Consider the following 23,754-nt stretch of genomic DNA (forward strand, 5'->3'; position numbering starts at 1 on the left):
GCCAATCTGTCATAAGCTTTAGATAAAATTTGATTGTCATATTTAGCAGTTTTGATTCTCTCAGTTAATGTTTCAGTTCCTACAGAAAGGGACTGTTGGAACTTACGATCTAATTCAGCTGTTCCTTCTTCCATAGTAATGAATTTCTCCTTAATATCAGCCTGTACCTTTTCTAGATTTTGTTCAGTTAACCAAGTCATGTTAAACAAAGATCTGTTTTTTTTTTCCTGGAGAACTTTAAATTGATTCTTGAGAAGATTGTTGTCATTCTCAATAGTTTTTAAACGTTCAACTTCTGCCTTAAGAGATTTGATCATTTTCCTATTATCAAACCAAATAGTGCTAAGAAAAATTAAGAATCCCAGAAATATCCATAGATGTGGGGTGATAGACACCTCTTGTAAGATCTCCCAAATGGTGTACTCAAAAAAGCTGTTGAAATCTGAAATTGTCATGTTCTCAGACATTATTTATAAAAGAAAAAATTCTTTTACCTGTAATGACCGGTTCTTGCCAGTGGTGGCGAAAGAGTCCAGTTGAGTCCACATGGCCTAAATCTGAAATAAATGACTCAAAAACAAAATTGAAACAGACACCAGACTGATAAGTAGCAATTGGGCCAGAAAGGGAACAGAGAAAAGCCAGCAAAGTGAACAAATCAAAGGGATGCTGGCGTTTTTGTGCCGGGGCTCGCAGGGCCACTGTCATGTGACCCGAGCGCTGGTGGAGGTGGGAGGGGAACAGAGAGTGATCACCCTGTTACAGAGGCGCTGCCGATTTCAAACCCGGGGAGTGCTAGCTCTCCCGTCCCGCTTGATTCTCTAGCAAGCAGCAGGGAAAATCGAGTTGCTCAGAATCTCAGCTGCTTCCGTGCGCCCAGGGAGACCCCCACAGCTGCCCGGGGTGGGGGGGGCCTCAAGAGACTCCGATTTGGGCCAGGTCTCGGGAAAGCCCCACGGGGAGGGCGCCAAATGTATCGGCGTAAATAAATGCAATGCAGATATTAAAGAATATTTACCATTTTAATGATAAACTTACAGAACTGAAGTTCTAGCATAGTACAGAAGGTAAGAAGGAAAAAGGGCTGAGCCGCCTCCTCGCACACGCATTTATTGGCAGGCATTCGCCCGAGGCAAACCCCGCCCCCTAAAGGGGCTGTCTTAATCCTACACTGTCTTTATTGTGTATCTGTAATCCTGTTCTGTCTGTATAGGCAAAAATTAAACTACTATGTAAGATAGATCATGGTATACTGGTGCTGGTTCCTCCCCCTCAGTTCCCTGAGAGCCTATTTCTCATGGCAGAGGTAACTTTATCACCACGTCTGGCTACCCCAACTCCAGGACATTTCTGAGTCTACACTGTCACCGAGCATGGTGTTACCCATTGCTCATAGATCCCATTCAAGTGTCTGGCAGCTCAAAAGAGCCACCCAGCTTCTGGTAGTAAGTCAGAAAGCAGTCTCTTAAAGGAAATGTGCCTTTGCTCACCACCAGCAAACAGCCCATCCAAGAAAAGGTGGTTACAAGCTGTGCTTGACTCCATTTTTGTGTTTAGAATACTTTCCCAAGCTCTCTCAGGTTTTATGTGGATGTAGTTGCACCACTTTGGAACACCATATATAGGCAGTCATTTCTTTCCCACAGCTGCTCTCAAATAATTGCTCAGAGACTTAATATTAATTACAAATGCTCATCCAATAGCTCAGGCTTGTTGTTAGCTAACTCTTACACTTAGATTAACCATATTTCTTATCTATGCTTTGTCATGTAGTTTGGTACCTTTTCTCAGTATCGCATGCCCGTTTTGTTCTCTTTGTGTCTACTCTCTCACTCCACCCTCCTGTTGGCAGAGGTTTCTGTTCTGCCTAGTCCTACAGCCATTCAGTCCCAAAGAAACACATAGAGGCTTACATTAATTATAAACTGGTTGGCCTATTAGCTCAGGCTTCTTATTAACTCTTATATCTTATGTTAGTTCATAGTTTTTGTCTGTGTTAGCTATGTGGCTTAATACCTTTGTCAGTGAGGCATTCTCATCTTGCTTTCTCTGAGTCTTGGTAATAACTACAGACTTAGCCTTTCCTCTTCCCAGAATTCTCCTATTCTCTCTCCTTCCTGCCTAGTCACCCTGCCTATACTTCCTGTTCCTGTTTGACTACTGGCTAATCATTGTTTTATTAAATCAATACAAGTGACAAATCCTTGCAGGGTACAAGACCATTGTCCCATAGTACCCTTCTTCATCCCAGTCTCCTCAGTTTGGTTTTCCCGTCTAACTTTATCCTGACTTGCTATAGGCCAGTCAGATTCTTTACTAATCAATGAGAGTAATATTCACAATGTACAGAAGGATTATTCCACAGCATTACTTCCTTTCAAATTTGCCTATCTTACAGCTCTCTTCCTTTTCATGAGCCTGTCATCAGTCTGCCTGTGTGGCAGTTATCTCTCCCTTCCTTCCCATGTATCAATGACCAAGGCAGTAGCCAACCCCCAAGAGGAACTAACTATGCAATAGCTACTGCATGTACTTTATCTATGCAACAGCCAATTACTAGCTAATTACTGCTACTGTGCGTATTCAAGATTAGGGAATGGAGACTCCAGGGTTCAAGGACATTCGCAAGGTCAAAGAAGTAGAAAAGGTTGAGGTTAATACTTAAGCTTATGTCTGTTAGGTTGCAGTTAGATTCTATTAGATAGATCGCTTAATATTTTAACAAAAATGGTTACTCCTCCATCAGAAAGATTTCTTTTATCTTTTAGCCCTTTAAAAATTATTTACTTGTTTTTAATTTTCATTGTGTATATTCACTGTACATGATACTGTTACATAAGGGCACTTTCACTTAAGTATATAATGTATAAGCACACCCCACCATTCTCCCTAGAATAAAGTACAGAGTTCAGTTCCTCATAAAATAAAAATAAAATGACCATATGACTCAGCTACAGTATTCCTGAGTATTTACCCAGAGGGCTCCAAGTCAGCATATCACAGAGACTCCTTCATGTCAATATTTATTGCAGTAGCATTGCAATAGCTAAGGTATGGAACCAACCTAGGTGTCTAAGAATAGAAGAATGAAGAATGGATTAAGGAAAATTAAGGAAATGTGGTATACATTCATACATAAATACACACATAATATATACACTTTTTTCTTTGTGATAGTAAACTTCTAAAATGACTTTAGATATTATTTGAAATGTAGACTTGGCATATTTTCAATGCATGCTATACAGGCATGTACATGAGCATTTATACCAACTTTCCATAAAGGAATAATTGCATGGGAAGAACACAAAAGTATGCTCACAGGTAAATTCTTAAATATTATTTTATGAGATGCAAGTAACTAAGATGAGTATTTCCTTCTACCAAAGATTTTAGTGCAAAAGACATTTTGCACTGTAAGCACTGCAATATTTATGGAAAATATATATATGTCAATTCAAGTTTATTGTGTATAATGACGAAGACAGAGAGTCAATAAAACAATAATAAAAAATTAAACTGAGAATTGAAGATAATAGTGCACTTGTGTACTCGCTAATGTCAACTTGGCATAAGCTGGAGCTGTCTGAGAGGCAGAACCTCATTTGAGAAAATACCTTTGTAAGATTGGGCTGTAGGCAAGCCTATAGGCCACTTTCTTAGTTAATGATGCAGGAGAGCCCAGCTCATGATGGGTGCTACCATCCCTGGGCTGGGCTGGTGGTCCTGGGCTCTGTAAGAAAGCAGGCTGAGCAAGACAGGGGAAGCAAGCCAATAAGAAGCACCCTTGTGTGGCCTCTGCATCAGCTCCTGCCTCCAGGTTCCTACCCTGTTTGAGTTTGGACCCTGACTTCCCTCAGAGATGGAAACGTAAGTGAAAGAAGCTCTTTCACCCCAAAGTTGCTTCTGGTCATAGTGTTTCATCACAGCAATGGAAACCCTTCCTAAGACAACTTGCTAAACTTACTTGCCTATTTTCACCATAATTTTCTTTTTTTGCGCAGCTTGTATATATATTTCGATAAGCACATATTGCCCACTGTCTACACAAAGACATACCTATTAGCTTTAAACTTAGAGCAGATCCCATGCTATGACTTTTAAAGTGCACAATGCACTGTACAAATACAGTTTATCAAGCATTATGATTATTTTAACCTTAGAAAAGAATGAAGTTGTGTTGTTTGCAGTTGAGGTCCCCTCTTCTCAGATGACTCTAGCTTGTGTCAAGTTGACAAAAAATTGACCAACTCTTTTATTTCATATTAAGAAACACTGTTTAAGGGACTATTCTAAATTGAAATGATAAATTTGACAATATTTGCCATAACATTATTTAGAGGGATTCAGGAATTTGGAACTATTATACAAATCCATAATGAAATAAAGTCAGCTACTGGGGAGTCCTCCATCAGATGGCTACTGGGGAGTCCTCCATCAGATGGCTATTGGAATCTCTACAGAGAAAAAAGTAGCATGGAAATGTTTATACCAAATTGGGGAAGGAAGCACAGAACCAAATTTCTCTGTTCATTCCAAAAATTTGTAGAGTACATCTGTGTAGAACCATATATAAAAACAATAGAAAGACATAGTATTAATAATGGGATAATAAGAATGATGATATTTTGATTTTTTTATTAGCATAATTTTAATTAGAGATGCTCAATTTTTTTCTCTCTCATTTAATACAGGCTATTTGTATTTATTTGTTCATGTTCCATGGGCTGATGCATATTGGTGGCCTGAATGCCTGTATTATTTTGATACCATGGAATCAGTACTGAACAACCCTATTTGTAATATTTCCTAAATACTTGGCCTTATTTCCAGGACAGCAGAGAAATTCAGATTCTTGCTAGATTTACCCTTTGTGTCTTTGCCTCATCTGGGTACTCTTATCATGTCTGGTTCAAACAATTTGCAGTTAGACTAGAACTGATTTGCTTTGAATATTGTATGTTTTAGACAATGGACCTTGCCTGGGATACAGAAAACCAAACCAGCCCTACAGATGGATATCCTACAAACAGGCAAGTAAAGGTCAAGCTTTAGGAAAATGCCTTTGCTGCTGTACCATAAACTGCTTTGATCTCTTTTTATCTTGGCCTCCTCTTCCTGACCTTTTATTCTCTCTCCTAGGTGTCTGATAGAGCAGAGTACCTGGGCTCCTGTCTTGTGCATAAAGGATACAAACCATCACAGGACCAATTTGTTGGCATCTTTGCTCAAAATAGACCAGAGGTATCATGGTGATGCTAAGTAAATGAAATGATATCCCCCAATACTGACACTTGTTGATGACTTACCAAAGCTATTTAAAGATTCTATACTATTCTTCTAGTGAGAAAGAATTGGGCTTGAGAGTTTCCTTAAATCCCTGCTGAAAGTCTGAGTGGTTGGACTTGCATTTTCTATTTCTGTGTGGGTCATTTTAAGTCAGTCTGATTTTCATATGGGGAAAGACAGTATGAGTTGTGACTAAACACAGTCTTGAAGGTGTTGAAGAAGAGGATGAATCAGTGTTAGAACCAGAGTTTTTGCTTTGCGCTTGACCTGGTAGACCAAGGCATATATGGCGTCTGGCCATCACCATCTTTCCATAGGGCTGGAAGCAGATGCTATACACTAAGATGATTGGAAATACTCTTACTCTCATGTTACAATAAAATCACTAGCCTCAACATCCTCAGGAAGAGAATTTGGGGGGGGGGCATGCATTTACTAGAGCCAGTTGCATTAGTTTGATTTTTAATTTAATTGGGAAAATATTTTGTACCCCAGTTTGGGAGCTCTAAGAAGAACATGTGACCTTATTTTAATTTGAGAACTTAACATCAAACCTGGTGTATTAGTCTTCCAGGGCTGCCATACTGAAGCATGAGATTAAAGTACCTGCAGTTGAGTTTTTCCTAATGCATCTCCCATTGATGTGCAGGTGGCTGGCCATCTTCTCATTATGCTCTCAGTCTTTCTTTTCTCTGTGCACATGTATCCCCGGGGTATCTTATTCATCTCTAGGTTGTGAGCATATCCTTATGTCCATATTTAACTGCACAGTCATACTGATAGTTAGGGTTTGAACATCATTTGAGTGAAGAGAATAGGGATATAGATCAGCCTATAAGACCTAGACTACTATTTAAGGCCAATGACTAGAAGATAATGGTACTACTCTGTAACTGAGGGTTTCTCTCTCCTGCCAGTTTCTGAAGATCCACTCTAAGACTTAATATTAATTTTCAACTGTTTGGTCTATTTGCTAAGGCTTATTACTAACTAGCTCTTACAACTTAAATCAACCCATTTCTATTAGTTTTATTTTATCACGAGGCTGTGGCTTGTTACCTCACATCTTGCTTCTCCAGTGACTGCTGGCATCTCCCATTCTCTTCTTTCTTTTTTCCTGTATCTTTGTTTGGATTTCCTGCCTGACTGTTGGCCAAATCAACTTTGTTATTAATCAATGAAAATAAAACATATTTACAGCATACAGAGGGGTATCCCACATCATGTCCACTTCTCTGTCTAAACCAAAAGGAAGGTTTTAACTTTAACATAGTAAAATTACATATACAAAACAGCAAGAATTACAGTTACAGTATTTAGTCTGTTTATATCTGGCAAAATTAAAGAAAATACTCTATCATCTAGTTAATCTTTGTGAGTCTAAAGTTTCATATATAATTTATCTTTATCATAATCTAAGGAAACTATATAATTATAACTGTCTAATCTTCAACTCCCATCAAAGACCCCAGAAGGATATAATATTATCTTAGTAAGCAGGAAGTGCATTGTAAGCAACTTCTAAAATTCTAGAAATGACAGAGACATTTGGCTGCCTGAATAGTCACCCAAAGTTTTTTTGTTATGTTGAGCATCTATCTTTAACTTACAGACCCACAGTATCGGGCAGATTTTTCAGTGAAGCAGGAAATTTGAAGGACTGTCCCACCAATTTGACAAAATTCATCAGTTGCTTTCTTCTGTGTCCTGCAGAATATGTGGCAGACTCATTCATGAAATAGGAAACCTGAAGGATTGTCCTGTTTTGCTTTGGCAAGTTCAGCAGTCAGTTTTCTGTGGGTCCTGTGTGTCCAGTTCATACAACATATTGTCAAGCAGTCTAGGCAAGAGCAGTTTCTTGCCCAAATGGCTAGTCTTACCACATTGAAAGCAAACTCCATAAGGAATTTTTTTCAACGCTAATCATCCTTTTTAAGTAATTGGTGCTGACAGGAGCAGATGTGTTTCACTGTTGAGAAAAGTTTAAGTTCTTAAAACATTTAAATGATAAATTCTATAGGTCTTTGAAGACTATGTATCTATTTGAAATATATCTCTGCATATCTAGAAAACCTAACATGACTATAAGTTTGACTATTATAGTTGACTATAAATTTATATTTTTCACTATACATTTTTAAATGAGCTGCATAAACACAATACCTTAAACAAGAGTAGAAATATATGTATATATAGGAACTGTATACTTAAATCTATATCAATAAACCCAAATCCATACCAATGTTAAGTGTTCATCTCTATGTCAGTACTCTCTGTGACATTCTTCAGGCTTGTAAGTCTGTGACCTAAGTGGCATGGTTTTCTCTTTGTTTGTTTCCACTGTATTTAGATGTATTATTTAACCACTGTATTTAGATGTATTTTTTACCTCTGTGTTCATAACCCACTGCTAGCAGTCCTCTGAAATTCTGTACAATTTCCTAGGTGCTGAGACAATCCAAGACAATCTTGACCCTCACACTTGAAAGTGATCTCTGCCTCCCATAGTCTCCATAATGCTTTTCACATCTCTTATGGGTGGACTGGCCACTGGTCTACCTTAGTGTGCTGGTTGTTTCTGTGCATACCTTAACTCATTTATTTAAATGTCCATTATAGCAGAATCAGAAACAGTCCCGATAGCCATTCCTAAAGTTTTTAAAAGCATAAACATATCAAATAAGTATTGGTTAGTTGAATGTCTGAATCAATGTTTTTCAAAGTCATCTTCTAGGTCTAAACTTAAACTTTTTCTCTGCAGTGGGTCATCTCTGAGTTGGCCTGTTACACATATTCCATGGTAGCTGTCCCCCTGTATGACACTTTGGGAGCAGAAGCCATCATCTATGTTATCAACAAGGGTAAAACTTTGATATTACATTATAACTTATGTGGAGTAATTCTTCAATTTGGTTTTTTTTCTTTCTCTTTTCTTATTTTTTCTGATGTTATAGTACTTAGGATATCATTTACATGGGAACTACAAAAATTCCTATGAGACCAAGGTATGCCTAGATAAAAGGTTTAGCAGAATTATTAAAGATGGTGTAGGATAGTAACATGTTTAGAGACAAGACTGCATTAAACACATGGAATAAAAGTCTGCACGCAATAGACTTGCCTAAGTCACAGTATAACTACAGGGTTTTTTCCTTTGAAAACTTAAGTCAATCTATCTAAGCAATATGCACCAATGTGTATGTGAATATATAAATGAAAACTGGCATTGTTAGATAAACATGTCCAAGTTCAACTGGCAAGCAGTATCCCTTTCATATACTTATGGGAGTATTTTTTGTCTCTGCATTAGTAGACTGAGTAGATTGTTTGAATAATACATACTTTAGAATTCTCCTATTTGTGAGGATAAGAGTCAGAGGAAATGATGACATTTAGAATCATAAAGCATTTGCCTACTAAACATTCCGTCTATACTCTGCTTCCTTGTGGGTCGTCTGCTCTGCAAAGCTCATCAGCAAGAATGAGCCCCAACAGAAAGTGTTTGAATGAGTTTTCTTAGACAAAAGGATTCACATAGTTCTAGAAACTAAACTGTGTCAGCAATATTGAAAGGGTATGGCTTGCATCTCAGTTTAACTCATTTTCTTCTCTTTCTTTTTTATAATTAATAGAGTATGCTTGAACTCTGTAAATCTTGTTTGCAGATATAACAAGATTTATATCTACTGGGGACCTACTGGGTTTGACTTTTAAAGAAATCCCCCCTCCCCTTTGCAAAGAAGTCATGTGACCTCTGACTTGGTTTTTGTTTTTAGCTGACATCTCTGTGGTCATCTGTGATACACCCCAAAAGGCAACATTACTGATAGAAAATGTAGAAAAGAACCTTACACCAGGCCTGAAGATGGTCATCCTCATGGACCCCTTTGATGATGAACTGACAAAAAGAGGAGAGAAGAGCGGGCTTGAGATATTAGCCTTGTCTGAAGCTGAGGTATGACTCACAAATGGCTTGCACCTATAGCTGGTGTATCGTTAGGAGCAGCTTGCAGGGCATCTACACAAAGGCATGTTGGCTGTTGTTGACCAGGGATAGCATACAAGACAAAAATCAGACTCAGAAGCTCGAAGAACAGTTTCTTCAAGGTGACTACAGTACTCCTGACAGAGGTGGACATAATTCCTTGGCTGGCTATATATAATTCTAAGTAGAGAATGTATGGATAGAAAGAACTCAAGGATGGTTATAAACCTGGCCTTTGATGTAGGTTGCCTGGTTCACATTCTACTTCTTTATCTATTAGGAAGCACATCCCTCCCTTGCTATAAATGGAGGATTAAAATGGTCCTAATCTCACAGACATGCTGGCAACAGATAAATGAATTAACGTGTGTTAATTGCTGAGCAAAGTGATTGGCATAGTGTAAATCCTGGCATGTTCATGATTTATGTCAACCAAAAGAGGTTTAATTATGGTCTTAGATGACTGGACCTTAAGAGAATGGTGAGAAGTTGGGACATCTGAGATTGCCTTCTTTAGATTAGCATTCTTAAGAAACCTGCTTTTCACCGGAGCTTCCGTTATCTGTCAGCACTGGCTTATTGACCCAGTCCAGGTTGGAAACTGGGAAGGAAATTAGGGGCAGGAAAAGAGAGAGCTGAGTTTGTCATAAGTTTTCCCTTCCTCAACAACTCTTTCTTCTTCTTGATTTCCTGTGCATGTAGAATATAGGCAAAGAAAACTTCAAAAAGCCAGTGGTAAGTATTCTTTTTGAATTTGAGTTTGGCAATAGTCCACTCTCAGTTCACGGTAGACTAACACCCTGTGCTTCTCTTCCAGCCTCCAAGCCCAGACAACCTAAGTGTCATCTGCTTTACTAGTGGAACTACAGGTCAGTGCCCAGGAGACCTTGACAGAGCTCCCAGGGAACAGGAAAAAAAGGCTCAGGTCCCTGGAGCATACCCTGCCACTAGCCCTGTCCACAGGTGCTTAAAACCTGAGGCATTTATGAATGGATTTCCAGACAGAAAAACAGAAGCATAAGAAACAGGTTCCATTGAATACACATGGCTATATTCACATGCTATGAGTTTCAGGGGTCTTAAAGGTGGTGTCAAAATGTCAGTGTCCCCCTCTACCCTTTCACTGTTTGAGTTCGACATTTCACTAGGATGGTTTCATAGAACATACCCCTGAGATGGTTTCATTCAGCCAGGGTGACTCAGTGATGGTTCTCCACAGATGATGGTGTCCTTACTCAACAACATTTGGTAGAAGGTTTAATTGTATTTATTGTGATTCATTCTAGTATGCCTGATTTATAAAGTTTATTAGCAGTATTGTTGGGCCTCTAGAACAAAACTGAATTTAGCTTTTTTCAAGGCTAAAGCTTTCCAATTAGCCACAAAGGATCTTTCTCTTCATCTTTGATTTACTACAGGTGACCCCAAAGGAGCTATGATAACCCATCAAAATGTTGTTTCGAACATGTCTGCTTTCCTCAAGTTGCTAGAGGTCAGTGTTTTTGTCAAAAATGAGGCCCTCACTAAAATGTGAATCAGCTGTAAGATTTTTAGTTATTGAATATAGATGGAGCAGAGGGAGGAAAATATCATTAGAAGTCTGTCCTGTGTTTTTCTTCTCACTGTGACTAAATACCCACCCTAAGTTACTTGAGGGAGAAGCGCTTATTTTGGCTTAATGTTTATGAGTTATAGTCTACTGTGAAGGAGAAGGCGTGATACCAGGCAGCTTCGTTTGTGAGGCACGCACAGCTGGGATTCTTCATACCTTGGTGGATGGAGAACCAGCAGACAGGAAGTATGGCTGGGCTATCGTATCTCAAGACCTGCCTCAAGTAATCCACTTCCTTTAGTGAGGCTCCACCTCCTAGAAGTTCCCCAGTCTTAGAAAATAGTAGTGCCGTCTGAGGACCAAGTGTTTAAACACATGAGCGTTTTGGATGGAAGCCACAATAATGCCCAAGTATGGAAAACACTGACATAGTCTTCAGGACTACATGTCAAGCCTCAGTCTTTCAGGGTCCCTGTAAGTCCTTGTATTCCATATAGTTCAAAACAATTGACGGTTACAGACCATATCAGGTAGTGGGATACACTGAGTACACACAGAGGTGTTTATGTGCTATGAATGTTAAGAATCCTAAAGTTGATGCCAAAATGTCAAATTTTTTTTCTCTACCCGACCACTCTCTCAATTGGATGGGATGGTTAGAGTCAGCCAGGTTCATCAGAGAAGTGTGCCAACGGTAGTTTTAAAATCTCTATTGGAAGAGAAACTTAACATCGATCCCGCTTCTTTGTTCCCTCATCTATAGCCTATCTTCCACCCCACTCCTGAGGATGTGAGCATATCCTACCTTCCCTTGGCCCACATGTTTGAGAGGGTTGTTCAGGTGAGTGTCCTGTGTGCCTGGTGGGTAGGAAAGAGGATTCCTGACTTGTTGGTTCCACATTTATTCAAAAGTCAGAGTTGCAGTCCAGTCCCGGTCCTTTCTCTAGTGAACCAAGCACAGGCAATGCCACTGGACCCTGCATCCTAATCATGGTGGCAGCCTGACTTCCTGAGGTCATTCATGTAGAACTCCGCATGCCTAAGGAGGGTAATACTTCTCCTGACTTCTTAAGAGTGCATGCTGTCTGTCTTTCCTTACCCCTGCGGTGACTCACCAGACACTGGGCCTTCTTTTTTACTTTTATGTGGGTAAGCATTTTTTTTTTTTTTTTGGTTTTTCGAGACAGGGTTTCTCTGTGGTTTTGGAGCCTGTCCTGGAACTAGCTCTTGTAGACCAGGCTGGTCTCGAACTCACAGAGATCCGCCTGCCTCTGCCTCCCGAGTGCTGGGATTAAAGGCGTGCACCACCGGATTGAGGGTTAGAGAAAAAAGTGTTCCCAGCCAGGGAAGGAACATTTGATCCAGATCAAGGGCCAGCAATCCCCAAGGAACATTTTTATCCCTCACTTGAGTAAGGTGGTATTGCCAGGCACAGTGTGCGTCCCTTCTGGGAATGGTCCCCAAAGTTTCCAGCCCATTCTAAAGCAGATGGGTGAGTAAAGAAGCCGTGGCCTCCCAAAGCCTCCAGAGCTGCGGTGGGAGCCTCTTTACTCTCTCTTCCCTGGGCAGCTTTTTACCCAGTATACGATCAGTTGATGTACACGACGCCACATCAATTCTAATACAACTTCACATATATTTTAGCATTTCTCAGATTGTGATGGTCTTAACTGAAGGCACGTTTTTCTCTTTTAACTGGCGGCGGATTTTCTTAGTGCCACAGATGAGCGTTTCTTAGGAAGGGTGGTATCTTAGACTGGCACACAGGCTGGGGTAGAGTCCTAGGGTGGGACCCACAGTCTCACAGTTTGTTATCTGTCTTGCCACTTCAACAGTAATACATTTTCATCCTTTCTTGGGAGGAGTCTCTCAGAAATACCTGGGTATCTTGGTTGGTAGGAAGCAGGTGTTAGGCAGAGGAAAGGGCCTGTGGGATACAGCTTACTTTCTTAGTCCCATTGGAGATAGGCCCCACCTACAGTGGTCCATGGCTTTGAGCCTTGTCTTCCATCTTGTTCCAGGCTGTCTTATTTTCCTGTGGAGGCAGAGTTGGGTTCTTCCAAGGAGATATCCGGTTGCTGCCTGACGACATGAAGGCTTTGAAACCCACAGTGTTTCCCACGGTGCCTCGACTCCTTAACAGGGTCTATGATAAGGTGAGAGAGAGCCCTGTTCTGTTGGGATTATGCTGAGAGGCTGTATTCTGACAACCTCTATCCCAGCCCCAACAAGCATTGACAGAAGCCAAGTTACATCTGTAACCATGAGAAGCCATAAGAAATATCCCCCCTTAGTCTGGATAATATTGCTTATCTGAGGAATAACTACACTCAGACTTAGGGGAGTGCCTCAGTTTTAACCAACACCCTGGGAAATTCTTACCCTGATGTGTATGAGCTGGTGATGTAACATTGTGCTGAGGTACCAGATCGAGGTAAATATTTCAAATGTGTTCACTTATTTAACCCTTCTAGGAAAAACAGACACAGACTTGGATGTTAAAGAATTTCCCCAGTCATAATGAATAGGGAAAAGTAGCAGAATAAACTATCACTTAATAGTTCAGTTATCATAGAGCATTGCTCACTGAGGTTGCAAAATGGTGGCTTTCCTAATTCTAAGTCTCGTTTCTTTTATAATCCTTAGCTGACATTCTGTCATAAAGGCCCAACAAATATTTGATTCTCTCCTAAATTTATCACTCATAAGTATAATAAATTCAAGCCCCAGAAATTCTCAAAAGGAGCCAGTGAGAATTTTTTTGCATTATAGTGAACTCATTATCTTATTTCTATTTTTCCATCCATTTTAGTTATTCATTTTAATGTTCCAAGTTTGCACATCAAATTCTTGTATGTCCTTTTGACATGGCTTCAGTAGCCTATGATGGGTTCGTTGCTTTTTGATACAAAATATTCTAAGCTCAGTTTCTCACCTAAGTCTTAGATTGGCTAATTTCTGAAACTGGTCATTGAGAGCTTGGATCTGAAATCAGGCAATATAATATTGTTGTGGGATGCCCTTATGTATGCTCTGAATACTTTTTATTACTATTGATTAATAAAGAAGCTGATCTAACCAATAGCCAGGCAGAATAGAGCCAGGCAGGAAATCCAAGCAGAGATAAAGGGAGAAAGAAGGCAGAGTCAGGGGAGACACCAGCAATTACCAAAGGAATAAGATGCCAGGGTATTACTGGGAAATCACAGGGCACGCGTCAATACACAGATTATTAGAAATGGGTTAATTTATATGTAGAGCTAACCACTAAGAAGCCTAAGGCATCAGCCAAACAGTTTGTAGTAATATTAAGCCTCAAAGTGGTTATTTAGGAGCTAGCAGGCAGGAGAGAAACCTCTAGTTACATTATAGTGCCTGTTGTTCCACAGACCTGGAGCCCGAGGATGTGATGCCATTACTCATATGCTTTAGGCCTTACTTCTGATTCTGATATTGCCATTCAGTCTTACCAGATGCCAAACTGAGCCACAGCAAGAATGGAGTGTTCTAGAACACGGATGATGTATAGACACGGGAAACACTGTTAATAATTCTTCCAATTCCTTATCAGACTATGGAACCATTAGGTTGGGTTGTTAGGGTTTTTGTTTGTGTTACTGGGCTTTTTTATTTTTGAGAGGAAGTATCTTGAAATATTAAAACATAATAAGTAACTTGAATCTGGAGCTTGTTTAGTAAGATGGAGATTTTTATTAGATGGATTTCTAGTCATAGCTTTCTGCCAGTGATGTCAGGAGAGCTGGTCCTGGGGCTGCTAGAGGCAAGCAGTCTCTGGTTAAGGGACATCGGGCCAGCATGATGTCGGCAGCATCTAGTGTACCTCAGAATCAGATGGGGAGACAGGGCTAAATGATGTCACAAGCCTGAGCAGATGCTCGCAGCCTGAACTGGGGAGTGAGCATGAACAAACAGGGCCTCTGACCAGAGGCCCGAGCTGGAAGCAGCATCCTGCACATCCTGAACTGGAAAGAGCCCCAATGCCCATGAGTGCAACTATCAGTATAGAAAGGTCCTGAAGCTTGGAGTAGAGGTTAGGCTTTAGCTTATAAAATAAAGAGGTTCCTGTGAGCTGCGCATGCGGATGCTCTTCTCATAGAGGACTGTGGTTGATAGAACAGAGTTACAATGCCAGGGTCATGAAGACAGGAAGATAACATGGACGGGGGAAATGATATTAAGGGTGTAAGCCCAAAGAGGAGAAAGATGTCATTAGGGATTTCTGTTGGATTGTGTATGATGTGACTAAAGGACATTTGTTATAAAGATAATAAATTCTCCAGATTTGGAGGATGTGAAAAAATCACTGAGGCAGAAGAGAGGTGGTACCAAGTTTTAAAAGTCAGATTCCTAAACCTTTCTCTGGGCTTTTAAATCAAAGGGGGATCATGCCCACGGAATGATTTCCTATCTGACTTTTAAATCAAAAGGGGATCATGCCCACGGAATGAATTCCTATCTGACTTTTAAATCAAAGGGGGATCATGCCCACGGAATGATTTCCTCTCTGACTTTTAAATCAAAGGGGGATCATGCCCACGGAATGATTTCCTCTCTGACTTTTAAATCAAAGGGGGATCATGCCCACGGAATGATTTCCTCTCTGACTTTTAAATCAAAGGGGGATCATGCCCACGGAATGATTTCCTCTCTGAGTTTTTAACCGGTGGTGGTTGTGGCCATTGTTTTTGTTTATCTCAGTTGTCAAAGCTGTTTCCCAGGGACTAGGAGTCTGCTAGGGCTGGGGCTCTACATTATGTAGCAACTTCACTTGTTTCAGAGTGTGGCCATGGTTCTGTGGGCTTATTAGTAAGCAACCTAGTTCATGAGTGTGGGCTGCTTCCTTCTGAAGCATGATGTCAGCATCTTGGCTACTAACTCATGGTCTTATCACCCCCCTCCCCAGGTACAAAATGAAGCCAAGACACCCTTGAAGAAGTTCTTGTTGAACCTGGCTATCATGAGTAAATTCAACGAAGTGAAAAATGGCATCACTCGTCGGAACAGTTTGTGGGACAAGCTGGTCTTTTCAAAGATCCAAGTAAATTGAATGGATTCATCGTCCTCTTGTCTCGGGTTTCAGGGACGCCCTTACTAGAGATCATCTTAGACCTTCTATGCCCATTCACACCTTTTCTCTTTGTGCCTCTTTCCCTTTGTTGGCAGTTGTGGGAGGGGTGCGGGGGGTGGCAGGGAAAGCATGTGCCATGGTGTATGTGTAGTGTGGAGATGTCAAGCCTCATGGCCACCTTGTCTAAGACAGGGTCTCTCTTGTTCACTGCTGCATACATGACGCTGCTAGTTGGCCTGATAGCTTTTAGGGTTTCCCGTCTTACCAGAGAAGAGAGTTGGGGTTACAGGTGTGCGCCACGGCACCTGGCTTTATTTGAGTTCTGAGTGTGTGAACTCTGCTTTTCATGCTTGCACAGCAGGCGCCTTACCCACTGAGCCACCTCCTGAGCTCTGCTGTTACCTTTTGAGATCACGCTTGTGCAACTTTGCCACTAAGGAGACGTGAGAAAGCACAGCAGTTTGTATGCAGATGTTAGCACTATGTATAATTGTCGTAACCTGTTCCGTTGAGTTTATAAGTGATCGAAGAACTTAACAAAAACACAGAGAAGTTCTCCCAGGCACGGCTGGTGACGACTCTAATAGGTGGCATGGCATTCAAAGTGACTTTCTAGTGTCAGGCTGTAGTGTAAGTATTTATAAACCAACCAGGTCAGACAGCTAGCTGGCATGCGACTTCACCCATCCTGCAGTGGCGGGAAATGAAGCCAAGAACGGAAGCTCAACAGCTCCTTTTGTTTCCACCGAACAGGATGGCCTGGGCGGGAAGGTTCGCATCATGATCACTGGAGCCGCCCCCATCTCCACTCCAGTCCTGACATTCTTCCGGGCTGCAATGGGATGCTGGGTAAGACTTGGTGTTTACATCAATGCTGCGCACTGTTTAAATAAAAGTGAAACTGTAAGTGAAAAGTACTAAAGAGAGGGTCACCCCAAATCTTAGACAACAGGAATCTTTACATAAATGGAATTGGTATTCCAAAACACCTCTTGCCTCATGCTTCAGCCACTGCAATCCTTACCAAGCAGAGGGCCGTTAGCGTCATCGGATGCTTTCTCGACAGCTTGCTGAGATCACAAGATGCTGAGCCGCCACCCGTGGACACTTCTGCCCACAGCCATAGCACGGGGGTGGAAGTACAAGGATGCTTTATGAGTTTTGGTTCTCTTCTTTCACCATGTGGGTTCCCAGGGTACAACCTAGGACCTCAGGTTTGGCAATAAGTGCCTTACCTACCTTGCCAGCCTTGCCTATTACATGGCAATGTATATCACCAGCTTCCAGGCTTGTCTTGTCTTTTTCGTACATTCAGGTAGTACCCGAAGTACCATCATTCCCCACAGGCTTTCATCAGTTAGTTGCCTCTAAATGAGATGCTTCATTTCATGCTGCTTCTTTCAGTAATAGCAAACCTCCCTGCCCACTGGCATTTGCAGTTCTTCTCTACGAGTCCCTTACAGAAAGCAGGCAAAGGGAGACTTAGTTTCCTTGCTGATTTCTGAGAGTTTATATTCTTAAAACTAATCTCTGCTGTGCTAGACTTTTTCCTGCTTATAGCAATATAAAAACTGAATTGAGATGCAGGCCAATTGATGTATGTTTTTCTCTTGTGGTTTTTTAGTTGCCGAGACAGGCCTTTCCTTTGATCCTTTAAAATTTTTTGTTGTTGCTTTTTGTTTAAATACTTTTTTATTTCATGTATGTGGGTATTCTTCCACATGCATGCCTGTTGCCCTCAGAGGCTGGCTGCTGCATCCCCTGAGACTGGAGTTACAGATGGCTTTGGGCCGCTGTGAACTGATCCTAGATCAGCTGCTGAGAACTGATCCTAGATCTTCTGGGAAGTAGCCAGCCAACGCTCTTAACTTCAGCCATCTCTCCAGCCCTGATAAACCTTTCTAATCCCTGGGAAGTTTTAAGACTATCTGTGCCCACATTTTCTGGTAGTTTTATGGATTTCCTTTTTGTTTTTTAAAAAATTTATACCTCACCCATCTATAATGTATAGACCTGGCCTCTCTCCCATTCCAAACAGGTACCTAGCTTGCTGATTCAGCCAGCCACACATCACAATCAAAATAGAAGAAAACAGATATAGGGTTACCTTTACAGACAACGTTCCCCATGCATGTGCCCATTATTAAAAGTCTGGTACCAGTCAGTGATAGGGCTTTGGGGTTTTCAAACTGCCATCTTTCTTTCTTTCAGCCCCAAAGACTAATATAAAGTTCTGCTTCCAACCCCTTCCCCGCAATATCTCCTGTCAGCATCTCTCTATTTCTGCCAACCCTGCCAACTGCAGGCCACACCTCTGACTGCAGTGGCCCTATCAACTTGCTTCCAGCCACCAGCCTTTCTTTGGTCAAGATTATCTTCTCTATGTGAGGGCTGGCAATTATAGCACTACCCTACTGCCTCCTGTAGAGTTGAAAAGGTACAGAACTCAGATGACCCCGTTCACTTCTACAAGGTCTATGGCAGCTTTTATGCCACACTGGCAGGGTTAGGTGGAGGCAGAGACCAGATGTCTCACAAAGCACAGAATCTTCAGTCTTGCCCTGTGTAGAAAATTTGCCAACCCTTGGTCTTTATCAAAGGTGGAGCTCTTTCCTCAAGAAGCATGCCACCGTGTTTCCCATGTCCTTCAGAGTTGCTCTACCACCCAGGCTATGTCCAATGGCCACTGGGTGTCTATCACCTACTGGATGATTTATATTCCTCACCTACTTGATAGGCCACATTTTTCATGGAGGTTGCTGTACTCTGCTCTGTTTCTGAATGCTTTTGTTTTGCAATGAGATCCCAGTTATGAAGAGTTAGCAGCTGGACACGGTTTCAAGATGTCACCAAACCATCTCCAGCTCTTTTCGCTATTACCCATTTTCCTGCAGACGGCACAGCCAAGTCGTACTTACCCTAAGCCTCAAAGCTCTTCTTTGGTTTCCCAGGTGTTTGAAGCTTATGGCCAAACAGAGTGCACAGCTGGATGTACAATTACATCGCCCGGCGACTGGACAGCAGGTGGGTTTTCTCTCTGTTGGCTGGGAGAAGGCTTCTAACTGATCCATGGTCTGGGGGTTAGCTAATTTTGGTGTTATGGATAAATATGACGAATGGCAAACTCAAGTCCTGTTCCCATTCTTCCAGTCAGTCTAAGAAACACCCTTGCTTTATGGTTGCTTAGCTCAGAATATCTTGTATGTTTTAGGTCATGTTGGGACTCCAGTGGCTTGCAATTTTGTAAAGCTGGAAGACGTGGCTGACATGAACTACTTTTCAGTAAACAACGAAGGCGAGGTGGGTAGCTCATGCCTAGCACTCAGACAGTCATAGTGGGGAGGCTTAGTCCAAAAGGAACTTAGAGCTGCCATCTGGCTTGGCTTGGCCTCAACTTCTCGAAAGGAACACAAGATAGTGCACTGCGTTTTCCTACGGTGGGGATGAAAGAGGCTCCATACTGCGGTGGAAACCACCAAATGTGTTTGTTCGGAGCAGATATTTAATAAGTGGAAGTAGTAGTCATTTTTATTGTCTTCCTCCTCTTGCTGTCTGGCACACAGATCTGCATCAAAGGCAATAATGTGTTCAAAGGCTACCTAAAGGACCCGGAGAAGACACAGGAAGCACTGGACCAGGATGGCTGGCTTCACACTGGAGACATTGGTCGCTGGCTTCCAGTGGGTATTTCTCCATTACTTCTATCTCTGCTGTGGGACTGGGGAGAAGAATCTGCTTGTTGCAAGAGGGCTAGGAATGTGAGCGTAGTCAGCTGGGATAGCTGCAGGGCAATAGGTCTGCAGCCTGCCTTTGTGGGCTTTTCTGAGTACAGAGAGGAGAGTACCAATGGAAAGACCCTAGCTTGGCGACTGGGATATCAGTGTTCTGGTCCCAGCCCTTACGGGCTGAGAGGATGAAGTGGCTTAGTATGTGATGAGAAGCTGCCAACGCTGGTCCTTACAGAAGACACCAGAATGACCCAACTGGAAGGCTTTCTTCTCTCTATATTTCTCGTCAAATACAATGTGTATACTATAGGTAGTGGTACTAATGCTGTGTCTAGACACAACCCTAAAGTGGGATGCTTTAGGGTTAGATCACCCTGGACCTCAGTTGGCATGGTTTTCCTGCAGTGGAAAAGGCTGGCTCATGGCCAGGGAAAAGTTAGGTGACTTCTCCTTACATCAGGGTAGGAATTCTTGTTTAATAGCTTCATGTGCCTACAACTTTTTCTATTGTGAGTTTCAAAGGAGTGTTTTCTGTCTAATTAATATGGAAACATATCAAAACAAAGAAATGAGATTTCCAGAGCATGTGTTTCCAGAGGCTCGTGGCTGCCTCTCATTGACCTTCAGTGTCTCTCTCCGTGGACACAGACACTGATTTACAGCCTGCCTCACTGTCAACAATTGGCAGCTGTCAATCTCATCTGTCCTTAAAACCTCACAGGGGAATTTCCCAAGGGTCTCCTTCCTCACGTTTTATCTACTCAGAGTTAGGGGAATGGGCTATACCTATCTCTTCAAACTCCTTTCTTGCTCATTATTCAAGATTTAAGAGAGATTCAGAATGCTTGACTACAAAGAACACTTGACTATGAACACTCCCAAGAACACACAGTCCTCATGATGTACTCTATCGATTGACTTTAACATGTTTCTGCTTAATCAGTGCCCCCTGTTCTAAGTCTAGGGTGCAAGCAATAGATCCGGCTTTCCACATGGGTGATAAAAGGCTGTTCATTACTGGTCACTTTCAGTATGAACGATGAGTCTGACGGATCGTCCCAGGGTTAGCTCAGTTTAGAGCCCTATTTATGGTGTGGTCATGTGGATTGTGTTTGCCCCTTGTCCCAATTCTACAATTCAAATCCCTAAGAAGATAAGCTCCTCAGGGAAACGAAGCGGCAAATGACCCGTGATGGTGGTCAGAGCACTGCCTGCCCTACTTCCGTCCTAACAAGCCCAGTTACTGGCTGGCTTGATTAGTCATGCAGCTGTTTCAGCCTGCTTCCAGATTTAACAGGAAGTAAACATGACGGGGAGAGCAAAATCATCACACAGTTTTAGGAAAAGATATTGGCTCCGTTTCTCAGAGCTCTCAAGATGGAGTAGTTGGAAATACGTTACTAGAACTGAGAGTGCATAGCGTCTTCATTGACTGAGGCATCCGTTTGCAGAACCCAGCAGGTCCCAGGGACTTTCCCTGAGGCCTGCTGGTTGGCTTTCTATAGACAGGCTTTGTGGAAGCCACTTCTTATTTCTCCAAAGCCAAGAAAGAGAAACTCCAGAAATCTCTGAAGAAACTATTTTAAATAAGGACATTATCTGTGGCTCTCCCACCTTCCTCTGATACTATCTCTAAGGCTTCAACACAGATGCTTTTATCTGCCTCATACAGAATGGAACGCTGAAAATCATTGACCGGAAGAAGAATATTTTCAAGTTGGCACAAGGAGAATACATTGCTCCAGAGAAGATAGAAAATGTTTACATCAGGAGCAGACCAGTATTGCAAGTTTTTGTCCATGGGGAGAGCTTACGGGTAACAAGCCATGGGGATGGCCTATGTCGGTTCTCATAGCCATAGGACATTTGTATAGCTGAGTCCAGATAAGATACCCCAGCTTACTACTATAGAACCACATTCTGAGTCATAAATGTCCATAAAACAATTTGTTGGGATTATTAAAACAAGTATTTTAAGGGGTAGCTTTTATCTCACCTGACTGAGTTGGCTCTGGGGAGCTCCTCTGACACAAAACGATTTCTTAGGGGGCTGGGAATGGTGAATTTCAACACCGATTGGCTGGGAATTCTAAGCATAACAACTGCTTTTTGCAGAACCAGGCTTGACTAGGACATCTTCGTAGCTAAGTGCTGAGAGGGAGATTGTGTGGGGAGGAAAGCTGAGTGCCGGGTGAGTTGGACAGTCTGACCTATTCTGATAACCCATGCTCCTTCCCACAGTCGTTCCTGATAGGAGTGGTGGTTCCAGACCCAGACTCGCTCCCCTCATTCGCAGCCAAGATTGGGGTGAAGGGATCCTTTGAAGAACTGTGCCAAAACCAAGTAAGCATGGGCCAAAATGTTCTCCACATAAGCATGGCTCAAAATGTTTTCTATGCAAACATGACTGAGAACGTTCACTAAGTAAGCCTCAAAATGTTCTCCATGTATGTAAGCGTGACCAAGAATGTTCTCCCATAAGCATGCCTGAGAAAGTCCTGAGGCTGTGGCATCTTTGGGTTCTCTGAGCCTCCTCTCTGGACGGTATTCTTCCTGTCTCAGGGACAGGTAACTCTGTATCCTAGGTGGACTTAGCAGTTTTACAGACTGAATCATAGAATGGAGCATTGAGAACAGAGAATGCTGCTTTGTTTTCTTTTGAAGCAGTAATGTGCTGCTTGGGAGAGAAAATGAAACAAAGAGAATGAAAAGTGCCGTGCAGACAGAACCCGGTCGGCTCCGGGTTCACCTCTCCTCTGTGAAAGACAAAGTCCATGATGGAATGCTTCAGCACACGTTTGCACTTGCTTAGCCTTCCGTCGAAACCTCAAACACACATGATTTGAGTGATATTTTTCATTTTAGAGTGTAAAGGAAGCCATTTTAGAAGACTTGAAGAAAATTGGGAAAGAAGGTGGCCTGAAATCCTTTGAACAGGTCTGTATTGCTGATGCCATCCTGGTCCGAGTTCAAAGCTCCCACTTCTACTGGTTTCAAGCCTTTAACTTTCATGGAACTTATTTTGGATTTCTAGCTGTGTATTCTGACACACACACACACCCCACTTCCTGCTGTCCATCATTCAAACTTCCTACTCCATTCATCCAAATGCCCAGTATAGCCGGGCTGCTAGAATGCTTTCCTAGCATGCATGGGTTCAGCTTCTGGTGATGCATTAACCTGACATGGAAGGGCACGCGAGTCACCTCAGCACTGTTTGGGTCGGGGGAGGAGGATCACAAGTTCATGATCGATCTCTGCTATACAGCGAGTCTGAGGGCAGCCTGGACTGCACACAGCCCTGTCTCAGAAGCAACAGGGGCCTTTACTTCCATAAGGTGAAATAAACCTGGCAGTTTATCCTGGAGTAGCTGGGGCACTTTGCAGATGAAATACCAACCATCGACATGTGCCCACCTTCCAGGTCAAAAGCATCTTCGTCCACCCAGAGCCATTCTCCATTGAAAATGGGCTTTTGACACCGACACTGAAAGCGAAGCGTGTGGAGCTCGCCAGATTCTTCCAGACCCAAATCAGGAGCCTCTATGAGAGCATCCCGGAGTAGTTGAAGGTACTTCCGGCCAAAGGATTCTTCAAAACCGCCCCTCCCTTCGTCTGTCCTCACACCTGTTGTTTAGCTACTGCATAAGTTCTTAGAATGTGAGAATCTCCTGGCTGCTTAGATTTTGCTGACCTTTTAGGCCTTAGGGCTACTGTATCAGCATGCTGTTCTTCCGGGCCCCAGTTTGTGTTCTGTGTCACTTCCCCATAATTGTCATCCCAGTGCCATCTTGATTAACTAGCCCTAGGGTCATGGGATCCTCTAGGTAAGTGCCTTCTGTTTTATAAAACCCTGCTTGCCAGTGCTAAGCACTGACAGTGGTTCCCAACTTTCCTAAGGCTGTGATGGTTGAAACAGTTCCTCATGTTATAGTGACCCCCGACTGTAAAATTTTTCATGGCTGCTTCCTAACTGTAATCTTGCTACTGCTAGAACTTGCAATGTAAATGCCTGATTCCCACCCCTAAAGGGAGTCATGACCCACAGGTTGAGAACTGCTCTAACAGATAAAGGTTTGAAGTTATAATTCATGGTTTTCAGGTACCCCAT

General features: G+C 42.2%; 1 protein-coding gene across 3 annotated transcripts in view; it reads left to right on the forward strand.

Moving 5' to 3' along the window:
* The window catches only part of Acsl5 (acyl-CoA synthetase long chain family member 5), a 50,359-nt gene that overhangs the window by 26,103 nt on the left and 502 nt on the right, over window positions 1-23,754 (forward strand). For all 3 annotated transcript variants that reach the window (XM_075974419.1, XM_075974418.1, XM_075974420.1), the window contains exons 4-21: window positions 4,969-5,033; window positions 5,143-5,244; window positions 8,051-8,150; window positions 9,066-9,244; window positions 9,977-10,009; window positions 10,092-10,143; window positions 10,693-10,766; window positions 11,590-11,667; window positions 12,848-12,982; window positions 15,751-15,885; window positions 16,669-16,764; window positions 18,867-18,939; window positions 19,127-19,215; window positions 19,479-19,595; window positions 21,316-21,459; window positions 21,885-21,986; window positions 22,509-22,580; window positions 23,068-23,214. In XM_075974419.1, coding sequence (XP_075830534.1) covers window positions 4,969-5,033; window positions 5,143-5,244; window positions 8,051-8,150; window positions 9,066-9,244; window positions 9,977-10,009; window positions 10,092-10,143; window positions 10,693-10,766; window positions 11,590-11,667; window positions 12,848-12,982; window positions 15,751-15,885; window positions 16,669-16,764; window positions 18,867-18,939; window positions 19,127-19,215; window positions 19,479-19,595; window positions 21,316-21,459; window positions 21,885-21,986; window positions 22,509-22,580; window positions 23,068-23,208 — 1,787 coding nt within the window. In that variant the 3' untranslated portion in view covers window positions 23,209-23,214. The remainder of the gene's footprint in view (window positions 1-4,968; window positions 5,034-5,142; window positions 5,245-8,050; window positions 8,151-9,065; window positions 9,245-9,976; window positions 10,010-10,091; window positions 10,144-10,692; window positions 10,767-11,589; window positions 11,668-12,847; window positions 12,983-15,750; window positions 15,886-16,668; window positions 16,765-18,866; window positions 18,940-19,126; window positions 19,216-19,478; window positions 19,596-21,315; window positions 21,460-21,884; window positions 21,987-22,508; window positions 22,581-23,067; window positions 23,215-23,754) is intronic.

The sequence above is a fragment of the Microtus pennsylvanicus genome, chromosome 5 (assembly GCF_037038515.1).
Source record: "Microtus pennsylvanicus isolate mMicPen1 chromosome 5, mMicPen1.hap1, whole genome shotgun sequence".
Lineage (NCBI taxonomy): Eukaryota > Metazoa > Chordata > Mammalia > Rodentia > Cricetidae > Microtus > Microtus pennsylvanicus.